General features: G+C 57.4%; 1 protein-coding gene across 2 annotated transcripts in view; it reads right to left on the reverse strand.

Moving 5' to 3' along the window:
• The window catches only part of Glis2 (GLIS family zinc finger 2), a 21,776-nt gene extending 7,174 nt beyond the window's left edge, over positions 1 to 14,602 (reverse strand). For both annotated transcript variants that reach the window (XM_059270094.1, XM_059270093.1), the window contains exons 1-2: positions 14,539 to 14,602; positions 526 to 747 (exon numbers count right to left, since the gene is read on the reverse strand). In XM_059270094.1, coding sequence (XP_059126077.1) covers positions 526 to 697 — 172 coding nt within the window. In that variant the 5' untranslated portion in view covers positions 698 to 747; positions 14,539 to 14,602. The remainder of the gene's footprint in view (positions 1 to 525; positions 748 to 14,538) is intronic.
• Between the last annotated feature and the right edge of the window lie 410 nt (positions 14,603 to 15,012).

Genomic DNA, 15,012 nt, shown 5'->3' on the forward strand with positions numbered 1-15,012 from the left:
TCTTTTATCTCAAGCATGTGGTAAAGCTGGTTCTCAAATCCAGCTGAAGGCACAGCACATGAGGTGAGCACCACCACACCACGGGGAGCATAAAGCATCTTGAAGACAAATCTGCCTGGCTCTGTCCCCAGTCACCACCCAGTTTAACCAGCCATACAATCTCAGAATCCAGAGGCAATCCTGGGCCTTTTGCTGCTGCTTTGCCCTCCTCTACCTCTTTCCAGAACCTTCCACAGGCCCTGGTTGGAGCTACTTTTTTTTGTTTGGTTGGTTTTTTTTTTTTTTTGGTTTTTCGAGACAAGGTTTCTCTGTGTAGCTTTGTGCCTTTCCTGGAACTCACTCTGTAGCCCAGGCTGGCCTTGAACTCACAGAGATCCGCCTGCCTCTGCCTCCCGAGTGCTGGGATTAAAGGCATGCGCCACCACTGCCCGGCTAGGAGCTAGTTTTATATGCCCACTGAGTACACTGGGTAGGTCTCACAGAATGAATGGACAAGCATGGAGGGAGTACTTTCAAGGACAGTACCTGGTGGGGGGGAGCCTGGGGAACCAGGTGTGGGGCTATCATCCACCAGACCCAACTCCCTATGCAAAGGGTGATGTCGGACCACACCCAGTGTCCTTTCCCGCTTCTCTCTCGCCGCCCGGAGCTTGGTGATGCTCAGCTTTAGGTCAAGCGGCTCGTCCAAGGAGTGCATGGTGATGGGGAGGGCCAAAGAGCGTACCCAGCTGGTCTTCAGGCAGGAACCTGGGGAAGGACACAGGCTGTATAGTGACATTGTAACCGTAGGTTTCTCCTTCCGCTATTCCCACTAAAACCTGAAGAAGCAGGGAAGCAGAGACAACACCCTGAATAGCCTGGCTCACAGATATCACAGAGGGTCACCATCTACCCAATGCAAGATTCCACTGCCACTCCCCATAAGCCTTCTGGGATAGGCCAAGTTTATGATCTCCATTTAATGGTGAGAATAAATGTTAGAAACTGACTCCAGTGACGGTACTCACAATCTGGCAGAACAGCCAGACTTGAAGCTACATCTCCCAGGAACTAGCTGGCTAAGTCCCAACTGTCACTTCTGATAGAATAGGAAGCTATGCTTGGGAAGCCTGCCAGTCTGAATTCAGAGACCTAAAAGCAGGCTAGGGAGCAACAAGCATCCTCCAAGCTGTAGGTAGCATTCCTCAGTGGCCAATTAAGCACCCAGGTGCCAGAAGTGCCTGTTCAGGGCAGGGAACTACGTCACCTCCAAGGGAAGCAGGCTGAGGGCCTGTCCCAGGCAGCCTGTGCAAAGCTTGGCGATGGAGTAAGGCAGAAGGTAGGTCTTCACAAGCCACCAGGGGGCAGCTGGGGACTGTGGTCAGGCCAGCTCTGCAGGGTCTGTTGGACCAGCAAAGGACAGCAGATAGTATTTAAAAAGCAAAAGCTGGTAGTAATATTCTTATCATTTCATCCTGTGATATTGCTCCTGTTTGCACAATTTCTCACTGGTATAATCTCCACATATGTAAATGGACTCACAAGCTCCCCTGACCTAAGAACAAGGCCAGCTCTTCCCCCACAAACTTCATTTTTCCAGAAGCAGCAGACTCTCCACCCATGAGAAACCTCCAACTTGTTTCCTCGGCCTTTGTTCACACAGACTGTCACACCTTCAAAATCTTTTTACTAGACACCCACACTATGAGACTCTACCACTGTATTTAATACAAAAAGCGGGCATGGCGGGAAGGAAGAACCACGACCTGGGAAATACTCGGAGCAGTTTATGATTGTGTCCTTGGGGGCTTGTGGGATCCATGTTGAACCAGAGCTGCCCAAGTGCCCTTACAGGGGTGAGCAAGCCAGAGGGGACAGCACTGTACCCCAGCCCATCTCTCCTCCAGGGCAGCTTCGCCTACACGGTCCTCGCTTGCACCCCAGCCCGCACATGCTTCCTACTGATCTCCCACAAGCTCCAGCTTTCAGGGCATTCCCTAGGTACACAGGATAGTCCCTTCCTTGGCCTACGACAGTGCTAGTGAGGACATATCTCCAGCTCCCACTACATGTGGCTACATGGGATCTGGGCACACAAGTCTGCATCACTGGAGCACAGGAAGCCCGTCTTCACTGTGAGATTCAGGTCTGCAACTTGTCTCCACTGAAGCTGTCGGATGCCCTTGTTATGGCTCAGGCCATGCCTGGACTAGAGGCCCTCATTGACACCCCGGTGACCCTCTTAGGAGTCCCAAACCCAGGTAGGTGGGCAGGTGACAGTGATGGGTGGCCTAGGCAAAGGCTGCCCTCTGCTTGACCTGCAGCCCATTATGTCTGTCTGTCTGTCTCGCTACCTGTTTATTTTTAGACATGGGCCTAGTTCAACCTCCCTGAAGCTGCTCTATGCTGGGAGCCTGGAAGGGGAGGAAGGAAGTAAATATTTATGCTGATTAAGAATTCAGGAGCCAGGAAGGGCTGGTGGCCTAGTCCCTCTTCTGGCCCAAGGCCACAGGTCTCCCTGCCCCCAACACCCACCATGGAGAAAAGAAGACCACTGGCAAGGTGCCTGAGCTAGAAGAACCAAGTGCCGACTCGCAGTCCCAGTGCCAACCGAGCAGTAGCCTTTGGCACCTGCTCCTGTCTCACGTGGTCCTCCCACCAGAGGGAGCCTAGGAGGAGCCACTAGTCTGTCACCTGGTTCTGAGAAGGCCCCAGCAGGAGCCCATCTCCCTGGGTGGAGCACCCACAGCAGGAAAGGGGACTCCAATGACTGCCCTCCCACCATCAGTGGACCCAGTCTCCAGGGACACTCCTTCACTTCCTGTCCCTGGGTTCTGCCCTGGGAGGTAGGGGTTCATTTTGGAAGCCAGAACTCAGCCCAGGCGCTGCAGCCCCTCCTGGGAAAGGAAGAAGGAACCGCCCCAACGAGTCTCCCTAGTTTTCCTACCCATAGCCCCCCAGGGAGTAGATGGCCTATGACCCCACTCATGCTCTGACCTTGGCCAACCTCAAAGTCCTCACCCCTCTCTCTCCCATTCCCAGCCAGCAGCAGCCAGCCTGGGCTCAGCTTCGCTCTTCGTTACAGAGCTAGGTGAAAAGCGTAAGCGAGAGGCAGGTCCCCCACCCTTCTAAACAGCCTCTGCAGCTCAGCCCCCCAGAGCTGGCCCTGTCAGCACCAGCCAGACTTAAATGCTTAGAAGGAGGACAGTGGGGGGCTGTGACCCAGAAAAGGTGAAGCTGCCTCCCTAGCCAAGACCTGCCTGCTTGCCCTTAGAGTTCTGGAGATCAGTAGGTAGAAGCTGGTAGTCCACAGGGGCAGGGACCCCACCTATCCCAGTCAGGTGTTCGCGGATGCAGTGTTAAGGCCAGGGAACACACCAGCCTGCTACAATCCCGACCTTGCTGGGGAAACCACCAGGGCCTCAGTTTCCCTACTGGTCGGGATGGCCAAGTGACTCATACCCTGTTCTGGCTGTGGGAGAGCTCACTCGCTGTAGGCTGGGTGCACCCTGCGACACACCTAACTGCATGGGCCCGAGCGGGGAGCCCACATGGAGGTGGTCGCATGGCCCAGACCCCACGAGGCTCCTCCAGCTGCAAAAGGAACTAATTAGAACAGAGCGAGCTGGAGGGAGCAGCAGTAAGGAAGTGCAAGAGGGGCTGGCTGAGCAGGGACCACCGGGGTGGCAGGAGTGGGGACAGCCCTCCCACAACCCGGGGCGGGGGGTCACCCTGAGGGTGGGCTGGGCGCCCCCCGCCCCCAGCCAGCCATGCCAAGACAATGACTGCCATTGTGCGCCCACTGCAGACCCTGCGCAGACAGCCCCCAGCTGCAGCTCCTGCAGGGCACCCGGCCCTCTATAGACCTATCTGCCACCATCTCTCCCTCTTGGGGAAACCGAGCTTCAAAGTCACCAAGCTAATAGAAGGGGACCAGGATCCTGCTCAGGATGACGCCCTTCCTTCCGTGCCTGAGGGAGCGTATGTGGTTAGCCTTGAGACTGGAGGGGTTAGAGGGAGGCCTACCTGTGCTAGGTAGTCCCTTGGTCCCTGGCAAACGTTTAAGAACAAGGACCTCAGCAAGGTGGGGACTGTATCCTTGCCCATCTACCCCACAGCAGTGTAGCTGATGTGATGAAGAACACCCCATTTCGCCAGGAGTAGTCTTGAAACTGTCCATTTGGTGAGCTACAGCAAACCCAGCCTAGAACTCACAGACAAGGGCCCAAGATGCACCTCTCCATGTAGTCAGTGATGGTGGCACATGCCTATAATACCAGCACTTGGGAGATGGAGACAATTAGATCAGTAATTCAAGGCTAAGGTCAGTCTGGACTCACACACAGACACACACACACACACACACACACACACACACACACACACACACGTGACGGTCTTACTGAACAAAAGTTAAAACCAAGTTGTCCCTGATGTGTGAGTGTCTCCAAATGTGGTAACCTGGACCATCACTTTAGCACCCATCTTACAGACTGGGAATCTGAAGGCTGGGGGAAGTTCCTACCCCAAGTTGCAATCATGGGTGGCAAGACCAAGACCAAAGCCATGGTTCCTATCACAGTGACTGCCTCAGCCAGTGGCTGACAGGCCAACATGCCAGCATCAGTTACAGCAGGTGACACTTCATGCCACTTTACAGGTGCAGAAACGGAGGCTCAGGAAGGTGGCCTGCCCTGGTCACAGGGCGGCTTAGGTTGGTCACCACCTCCTCATCCCGAGGGCTTACGGAGCTAGGGGCAGAACCAGGAAAGGCAGCGGGCAGGCTGGGTGGGCACTGCAGGGGTGACAGGGTCGGGGGCCACCAGAAGCCTGGGAGAGCTGGGGCAGAAACGCTGCCAAAGCAAACTGCCCACAACCCCACATTCCTGGGAACCGGCTGTGCTCCCTGCTCTGGCCAAGAGCTCCACCCGCCTTGGCTGCCCAGTGAGGGAGGCTGGAAGCAATGGTAGAACAGGACCTCTCAGGGCCCCCTTCCCAACCAGGCAGCAGGCAGGGTTCCAAACACGGGTCAGACAGCATGGTCTGCTCGGCTGCTTCCTGCCATGTCCCCTGAACCCCCCCCCCCCCCGCCTCTTTCCTAAGGTGGGATGTAATATTCAACACACAGAACAGAGTTAGACACACAGTAAGCACCTAGTAAAATTCATTCTAAGTGTCACCACTGAAGTCCCTAGTCTATAAGGACAACCCTGAGGAGGGACTGGCCCTCCCTGTGTACCCACAAACATTAAAATCTCATTCCAGACCAGAACTTTGGCTGGCCTGTACCCCTTGGAAGAACCTTGGTCCTCTACTGTCCTGTGGAGTGACCACGGAGTTGGGGGGCACCCGCCAGCAGGGAGCCCTCCCTGTGGAGCCTGACTGAGCACTAAGTGGCCCTGGATGGAGGGTGCAGTGGCCGGGGCACTTCCTGGAAGGGTTTTGGGTTTGCCTTCCTTGGAAACCCACGATTAGGTATAGCCCCATGCCAGTCCAAGAGGAGCACCTAGCCTGCATATACCACCTCAGTAGAAACTCCAATGTCCCGAGACAACCAGTCCAGATCAAAACTCTTCTCACTAGAGGGCACTGGGGACTGGCTGAGCAGCATCCGAGCACAGTTTGTAGAGAATTTGGCTGCGGCAAGTTCCCAGAGCAAAGCTTGCATCAAACTACCTGGCTGGAGCCTCCTCTGGCTGTGTGGCCTCCCACAGGTCACTGTCACTCTCCAAGCCTCCATAAGACAGTTTCCTCAGTGGTAACTCAAGCACTACAGTAATGATCCCAGGACATCCTATAGGACAAGCCTCGGCCCGGCGCCTGCCCCATGGAAGATGCTGGTAACTGGGGCTAGTCACAAGCCCTAAGGGTTCCCATTTCTGCCCCAGGCTGAGGGTGACCCACACAGTGAGTCTCCCAAGGTCACCCAGAGCTGAAATAAAAAAGCCAGCAGGTGTGCCCCTCATCAGCCCTCCCAGAGGCGCTTCCTTGTCCGGTGACAAGGGCCGGGAGAGCCTCAACATCCACGTACACTCATGCAAACATGTGGCCCTCCAGCTGCAAGGTCTGTCCGGCCAAGAAGCCTCCAAATGTTCTGGTGGCTCTGGGCCCCTTCTCCGGCCCCCACCTCCCGCTGCCTGCCCGCCTGCGGCCACCTTTGCACAACTATGTCTGGTATTTTCCTGTCTGCCCAGCTTGGGGGGGGGGGTACGGGGCCATGAGCAAGCCTGCACCTGGGCCTCAGCCAGAGGCAAGCCAGCCAAGCAGCCCCCACACTGCCTGCCAGGCTGGAAGGGAAGGACACAGGGCTGGGCAAGGCCACCAAAATCCCTGGGAGGGGTGGGCAGCAGGCAGCCAGACAGGGGCACACACCCAGCAAGGCCGAGCACAGGCAGAACGACCATTTGGGTACTGGAGATGGAGCTTTTTTGGCAGAGTGCTTGCCTAGCATACACAAGACCTGGGGCAGGGTTCTGTCTCCAGCACTGCACAGACCAGGTGTGGTGGCAAAGGCCTGTAATGCCAGCATTCAGGTCAGCATGAGCAACAAAACAAAAAACAAAACCCGCCATACTGCTGTTCCGGGGAGGGGAAGTCATGTGCGGGTGGGGGGTAGCAGGTGGGGGGTGGGGGGGTAGCCTATGTGTACTCTCTGGAGTGCGGAGGCCAGCCCAGGTAGCGCCAGTATTTCACAGATGGGCAGTAGGTGGGCAAGCATGTGTCTCTCCATGGCAGGTGCCACTGCTTAGGGGACCAGATAGGTACGGGTGACCAATCCACAATGGCAAGGAAACTACTTGCAAGCCCAGCAAAGCCCAGAAGCACATCAGGAGGTCCATACCTGAGGCCCACTCTCCCACTCCCCTGGGGCAGACACCAGGCCCCTGTGAACAAGCACACCGGCCAACTCCACAGCGGGAGGGTGAAGGCGGGCTCTGGACTTTGGCCCTTCCCTCCCCACTTCATTTATGCATTCCAACACCAGGCTCTCTGCTGGGGTCCAGGATAAATCAGATGGAACAAAACCTGAAGGTCGCTGGGCTACAGAGGCAGTGAAACAATGTCAGGGGTACACAGCTCTGCGGGGGGGGGGGGGGGGCAGATCTGATAAGGCCGGGAGGACACAAACAAACCTGGGAGCTAGAGCTGGTGTCACCTGCCTGTACTTCCCGCTACTTGGGAGGCTGAGGCAGGAGGATTACAGATTCTGGACTACAGAGTGCGTTCAAGGCCAGTGTGGGCAACACAGTAAGATCCTGTCTCAAAAAGTAAAAAGAGGAGAGATCCCTCCCACGGAGTCCCTCCTACTCTCGGGGGTTCCTTCTCACGTCTGCATTTGCTCTAAAAAATACAAGTGGCTAGGGGTAGAGAGCGCTTGCCTGGTGTACAGGAGACCCTGGGTTTCATGCTAGTACCGTAAAAAGAGCAGAAAGTCTGGGGACAAAGGGACCAAGTACTCCCTGGCCAGGGACAACAAGCCACAGCCTCCCCGTGGACTATCCTGGTTTAGCCTGCCACCCCTGCGAATGAGGTGCTATTCTCGCCCGCCCGTCTTCAAGTTAAAGTAAACTGTCAAGGTCACTGCTTGCAAACAAAGGGGAGGCTGGGATTCAAGGCAGCCTTCCTGGCCCAAGGTTGCACCAAAGCACCAAAGGAATGCCCCTCCAAAGCCCACAGTAGGTCTGACTGTCATTCAGGAGAGGACAAGGCAGCAGAGCAAGAGGCCTGTCAGAGGGACTGGACCAGGAGCTGAGGAGCACTGGGGAGCCATAGCCTGTTCTGCTCAGAGGAGAACTGTGCCCCTTCAGCTCAGAGCCTCCTACCCTTAGCCTCTCCTCAGAATCCTTGCCTCCCTAAAAGCCTGAGGCTTACTTATCAAGTGGACAGCTACCCATACTCCCCTGCAGCTATCAGCTCCCTGACCCCTCCTCTGGCATGTCTTCTGTGACATACCCTCTCCAGCCTCAGCCTCTTGGCTCACCTTGTCCCTGCTGCTGCTGAAGGCCGGGTGATTCACCAAGCCCAACAGCAATGCTCCGAGTCCTGCCACAACAGCCCTGGGTCCAAGTCCTGGCTAATGCATCACTAATACCACAGTGTCGCCAACCCTCAAGTGTGCCAAGTGTGCCTGGCCCTTGCAGTGTCCTGGGTACTGCCACCTGACCTTCGGCCTCAGGCATTCTCCAGGCATAAGAAGCCTCCTTCCAAGAAGAAAGGCCTGAAGTGGGTAGGGACTAGGGCTCCCGGGCAGCTCCAAGCCCACTGCGGAAGAAAAGGGATGACCAGGACTAGAGAAGACAGCTAGTTTGGTAAAATCTTGCCATGTAAGCATAAGCACCCGAGTTCAGGCCTCAGAACCCATGAGACAAAAGCCAGGCACAACGACCCATACTTACAATACCTATACTGGGAAAGCAGACAGGCAGATCCCTGGAACTCAGCCGAGCTGAGGTGAGTCCAGGGCTATCAGAGAGCTATCTCAAAAAAACAGATGGACAGCTTCTGAGGAATAACACCCAAGATCAGCTTCTGGCCTCTACATACACAACACACACTCACACATGTACCCACAAACATGAAGAGACACACACCCCCCCCAAGGGAAGGTCATCCAGCAGACCCTCGCCCTGCTCCTGCTGACCCAGAGCCCAATCCTCTTCCCATAATGAACTGAGCGGAGATGTCCTTGAGCTATGGGGTGGAAAACCAGTTATGCCTTGATATGATACAAGGCAAGACCCTGGGTCTTAGCTCCCCCACTGTAAAAGAATGGGGCTGGCCTGAACACCTGGGAGCTGGGACACCCTAGGACATCCAGACGGGTTTCTTCACATGGTTCTGTTGCACCCAAGCTTCACTTCTCCCAAACATGTGGTCTTGGGTGGATGTTTGTTGAGTGGGAAAGTAAGTGAATTCAGTTGCGTGTCTATTATCAGGTGAGGTGGTAGGTACAGGTGCCTTAAGCCCTACAAATGGAAGTGTCTTCCAAGGCCAATGTTGGAAGCAGGACCCAGGACCCAGTAGTCTTTTCCTCCTGTATGAGGCACACACTGGGACCAGGTAGACTTGAACAAGGGTTGAGAGGGGAGAAATGGTATTGCCATTACTGGCCAGCTGGGAGGACTAAAAGGACCCAACTCCTCAGCTTCATCCCTGGGACTCCCACCTACCCTAGTCCATACCAGTAGCTGCATACAGTCGCTGCTGGCCTCTACCCTTCACCCTTCCTCAGAGTCATCCCTTTCTGCCTAGCTTACCCACTCAGCTCCACAAAGCAAACCCAGAAGCCAGGAAGCCTTCAGATCCATCCTCACTCACAAGGAAATGCCCATCAGAAGGGGCCTGCCAGACCCAACCTGATCCAGGGTCTGTGGAACAGAGCAGGATAAGGTATCCTTGTGACACGGCCCCCAGCACACAGGAAGGAGGGAGGGACTTCAGAACGGGAGAGATGAGGAAAGGTCCAACAGCCTTCTCATCTCAGAGGAGGGGCATCACAGTTGGGGGCCAGGGCACCTGTAAAAGGCAGTGTGGACTCTGAATGAAGACCAGTGTGGCTCAAGGGAGGACGAGCCCAGGCAGGCTGGAATGTGCCAGTCGGATGCAGAGGGCAGTGGAGGCAAAGACAGGCTTCCTTGGATACGGGAGTAGACTTGGGAATCAGGACTGGAACTGAGCAGGTTCCGGGCTGAAGTGGCATTTCATGGCCCAGACAGTTCCAGGTGCCAGGATACCTTACCCTGCTCGGTTCCACAGACCCTGGGCCCTCAGAGACTGGATCAGGTTGGGTCTGGCAGGGTAAAGATGGGCCTGCAGGCTTCCCTGGCTTCTGGATCTGCTTTGTGGAGCTGAGTGGGTGAGCTAGGCAGAAAGGGATGACTTCTGTCCTCCCCTCACTCCAAGAGACCACAGGGCAAGTCACCAAATCTCTCAGAGCCTCAGTTTCCCCCACTAACCTCCCCAAACCCTTTTTATTGCTGAGATCTCAAGGAGATGCCGACTGGTGAGCATGGTGAACCACAGAGACCCTGTCTGGTGGGAGGGACTGTTGTCTCTCAGGCTCCCAGCCCAGGCTAACTCAGGAGGTGAACTCAGCAGCCTCCAGGGTCCTCTGCTGGGTTTCCACCCACTCCTGGTCCCCTCTCCTAGCCATCTGCTAAGGCACACACATTTCACAACTGGAAGGCCCCAGACCCTCCCTGTGGTGGGAACTACCTGGCCTTTCAGGCATCCAAGACAAAGGACTTGAGGAGCCCTTGCTGCTCACCGCAACAGTCCTGGCACTGGAAGATTCTCAGCCCCTTTGCCCATCCCCCACCAAGGGCATCTGGAGCAGATGGGAAGCCCCTGCTCCTAAAGCAGACTCACTCCCCTCCCAGCCCAGCCACCAGCTAACGAGGGCCTCCCCCTCCCGTCTGGGGGATGGGGAATGAACAGCCACAGTCAAGGACTGTGCCTGCCCAGCCTGGAGGTAGATGCCTAGAGGAAGGTGTCCCAGCTGCAATGCCAGAAGGGTCACCCAGGCTGGACCTCCGGACTCCCAGGGGATCAACCAGCTATAAAGGAGGTTTCTAGAGGCCTTCTTAGGAAGACCTGTGAGCACACCCTCCAGGGCAGGAATGGGGAAGAGAGCCAGGCCTAACTACTCATCCACCCCACTTCTCCCATGGAGAGGTGGGGTGAAGCAGCTCTAAAGGAAAGACGAGCAAGGGGCTCAGGGCACCCAGCTGCAAAGGACAAGGCCCCAGCTATATCCAGACTAGGAAACTGGCTGACACGCCCCTTCCCGCAGAGCTAGATGCACACTGGCCCCCTTCCATCCCGGGCCTCAGTATTTCCTCATTTATCAAATTGGGATTAATGGGTCTGTCACAGGTTTGGCAATTTCAGGTGAGGGTGCATTCTCTGTCAAGTTGGCCAGGCAAGTGGAAGGCATGTATGCTGGCTGGATTTTTCCAACGGGTACTCAGGAGGGATTAGTGCCCCATCCCCCAACACTACCGGTCCATTGCTGTCCCAACCCAACCCACCTGGGGACTGCTGCCATTTTTTATTAGCCAGAGTAGGAGGGATGTCTCTGCTAAGGGGGAAGATGTGGGGGCACACATTCAGGCTTTGCCCTGCAAACACTCCCCCTCCACCACTAGCACCAGCAGGCTCCGTCCTGTTCCTGAGATCAAAGCAATGGTTCAATCTGTCCAATCAGCAGTAGAGGTACTTGCTAAAAATGCCCAGTTCCCAAGCTGGCCACACTTGTATTAAAATTCACCAAGGTAGGGCCCAGTCAGCCACCTAAGAAAAACCCTGGGTCAGCAACTGCGTCCCAAGCCTCACTAGGACTATACAGTCCATCCTCCCAGAACTGAGACAGAGACAGATGACTGGCCAGTCACCTGGCTCTGGTGTCTATGAGAGGTGAATCTCCATATGCATGCTTGGCTTCTAACTCAGCATGGGGGTATTCACAACTCCTGAAGGCGGCTTCTAAGCAGGATGGAGAACCTCAATGCTCTGGCTAGACCCAGAGACCCTTGCAACAGCTAAGAAAGGGTCTCTCATTGCTTAGCACACACCCATGTCAGCCACAGGGTCCCAACCATCCTTGAAAAGGGCCTCCCTACTCAGTACTTTATAATAACAGCTGTAAGTGAACAGAGAAGGGATTCAGGGACAGCCTTGGGCAGCCTTGGCTTAGCCCCTTTGAAATCCAAATCTCCCACTTGGGTAAAGAGCCCACCTCACTTTCCCCTGGGATGCAGGAACCCTCAGCGGATCTTGCAGAGAGGCACATGAAGCTGGGGGAATCAAGCCAGGAGCATAGCACATGCACACCCCAGCCCTTCCTCTCTACTAAGGAGCCCCAAATGCCTCCCAAAAAGCAGAACTGCAGGCCCCAGCCTCAACATCTGGTCCCCCAGCCACAGCTGTTACCCTCCTCCTTCATCCTGGGATTGCCCCAAACCCTGCCCAGCACTGGCACCGCCCTCTCCCATAAGTGGGAAATTCAGATTCCAGGAGAATCCAGCTGGGGAGTCGGAAATGTGCATGGGAAAATGTCGCGAGGAAAAACACATTCTTCACTCTACACCGGAGCCAGCACAGACCCTGGAACAATTTAGGTGGCCAGTGGACCCTCCCACTGCACAGGGCCAAGGCTGGGCCAGCCTTGGAGGGGAGCCTGAGACGCAGAGGTGAGGTCCAGCTTCCCTCCAGCCCTAAGGAGGAGGCCTGGCAGACCTTTGTCTGCCTGGGGTCCAGTTTGCCCTCCACCCCCTCGCTGGTACTCGCACTGAGGAAAGAGGGCTAGAGAAGAAACTATGGCCACCCTTTTGCAGCTGAGCTTTTTAGAAACAAAAGCTTTGTGGGGATGAGGTTTACACGATTGTTTAAAATGAGGTTTTGGGATGTCTGTGGCATCCAGTTATTCATACTGGCTCCACCCACGGATAATTGAGAGTTGGCTTTTGTTGGATGTATCCTTTCTCCCTGCCCCCACTGACAGGCCAACCTAGTCTTAGGACTCAGAAAGCTCACCTTGCCTGACCCTAGAGTTTACAGATGAGGAAACTGAGACCTAGACAGAGGAAGAGCCAGGCCAAAGAACACCCAAAAGCTGGTGGTTATGCCAAGATTCGAACCCAAGACGCAAAAAGTGTGTTTTGGCCAGGAGCTTTTTCCCATTCACTCTACACAGATTGTGTCCTGGCTCCAGCAAGTCCCCAAAAGCCACTGACCCCAAAAGCAGTAGTGCCTGGAAGTGGGGTGACTCATTGTCTGGCTTCCCAGCCCCCCCATCAATGAGGGAGGGCTGGCAGGTGTCCCTGTATAGAGAGCCAAGAGCGGGAGAGTTGCCCCAGGGGGCCAGGGCTAGGGTCACTCTGGGGACGGAGAGCCCCAGCTGGAGGGATTTAACACCAAAGGTCAGGGGTCACAGACAGGGAAGGGCAGGCAGGCACAGGGGGTCAGGGGGTCAGCACTAATGGTAGCTCCGGAAAGAGGGGGGAGGGGGAAAGGCTAAAAAAACAGGTCTGCTTCCAAGGGGTCCCCACCCCACAAAACCAATGCTGGCACAGCCTCCTGCTTGGCAGCACACAGGGATATACTGAGCTAAGAATGATCTGGAAATGGGCTAGACTGCAGCTCAGCAAGGGGTGTCTTAGGAGACCCCCCCCAGGTGCAGCCCCTCCCCCAGTACAGTCCAGGGCCAGCTGTGAGGCCCAGCCTGAGCCCAGAGGGAAGAAAAGAGGAGGCCAGAGGGAGGGCTCTGAGGTCACTAGAGAGGGATGTGTGGGCTGGGATGAGACAGCTGTGGTACTGTGCCACCAGAGTGGGGCCTGGGGAGAGGTGGGCACACTGAAGTGGTCACTCTACACTCCCTGATCCAAGGGGCTTCGGAAAGCTGGCAAGGATAGCGATTGTCTCCCTAGCCACTGGTTCAGCCCCACCTTCCTTCCCGGGTGCCAGGACAGCTGAGAGGCTGCTGTGCAGGGTACCTGCCACAGAGGACCAAGACTCAGGCCCTAACCCTGTCCCAGACGAAGACCCATGGGAGCTCAGGCCCTGGTAGGGCCATTGGCTGGCCTGGCTGCCCCCTTGGTGTCAAGCATTCCCTCCAGAGCCAAGATCTTGGGCTGTGATGGCTGGGGGCCCAGGGCTCCTCCCAGCATCCCTTCCAGCTTCCCAGGCCCCAGGGCAGGGCTGGGCAACTCCCTGCAACCAGTGCTTCCCGGCCACCCTCTGGCTGGGCTGGGCGGGCCCTCCAGGATAGGCAGACAGGCAGCATGCTGCCCTGTTGTGGCCTGAGTACCCTACTGGGCAGGGCAGTGTGCCAAGGCGTCCAGGTGCCAGCCTGGACTCCAGCCCCATCCCAGGGGGCCTGCAGGAAGACACAGGAATCTTCCTGGTAGGAGGAGGATGCACCTGTCTAGCCCCCTCCTCCAGGCCCACCCTTGAGATACAATCACTCACCCTCCCCATCCTGCCAGGTCCCTCACCTGCTTCCATCCACCTCGCAGGAGTGGAGCAAACGCTAGACAGTTCTCCAGCTCCCGGTGCTGAAACAAGGGACGCCCCACTCCCTGCCTTTCCCAGGGCTTGCGAAGGGCAGCAAGAAGACTTTCCCCAGACAGGGAGGGCACCTTCCAAGCAACCTGAGCGCACCGGTGAGCAAAAGGGGCCGCCTGATGCCCCTTACAACTTCATGCCCAGGCTCCGGGTGCCCCCCTCTCACCTCGCAGCGCACCCCCACCGAGACCGCCCAACTTCCCCACTGAAGTTTGCGCCCGCCCCGAGCCCGGCCGCAGTTCGGCTCGGCCTCCAGACAGAAGGAGGGAAGGGAGGAGAAAAGACTGGGAGATCGAAGGACCCAGCCAGGGAGCAGGCAAGGGAGGGAGCGCGCAAACCAGCGAGCGCAGGGGCCTCAGCGAGGGCTCACAATGGCCCGGGGCGAGGCGTGGATGCGGGAGGGGGAGGCGACCCTCGGGCCCCGCGGCCCCGCACAGCAGACAAGTCCCCGGCCCGGTCCGCGTCCTCCCGGCGCGACCCCGGGGGGCTTCCTACCTCGGCGGCCGGGCTGACTGGCTCCGGCTGCGGGTTCCGGCGGTCGGGGGACAGCGGGGGGCGGGCGAGGGGGAGGGCCGGGGCGGGCGGGGGCCCGGGCGCTAGGCTCACGGGGCGCGGGCTCCCCTGGCGCGGCCGCCCGGCGCCCGGCCGCTCCGCCACATCTGCAGCTCGGGGCAGGGAAGGTGGCCGCGGCGGCCGGGCCGTGCGGGGATGTCTTTGCGAGGGAGGGAGGAGAGAGGAGGAGGGAGGGGGCGGGAGGAGGGACCGTCGGCCGTGGAGGAGGGCGAGGAGGAGGGGCGCGGGGGGCGGCCTCCCTCCCTCGCGGCTCACTCGCTCCCGCCCTCCCTGCAAACCCCTCTCGCCACCGCGGCCCCAGGCCCGGGGCGCCAGCTGCCAGGCGGAGCGTGCGCGTCGGGGGGAGGGGGCGGCCGGCTGGGCCGGGGGAGGGGAGGAAGGGCGGACAGCAGCGGG

The sequence above is a fragment of the Peromyscus eremicus genome, chromosome 8a (genome assembly GCF_949786415.1).
Source record: "Peromyscus eremicus chromosome 8a, PerEre_H2_v1, whole genome shotgun sequence".
NCBI lineage: Eukaryota > Metazoa > Chordata > Mammalia > Rodentia > Cricetidae > Peromyscus > Peromyscus eremicus.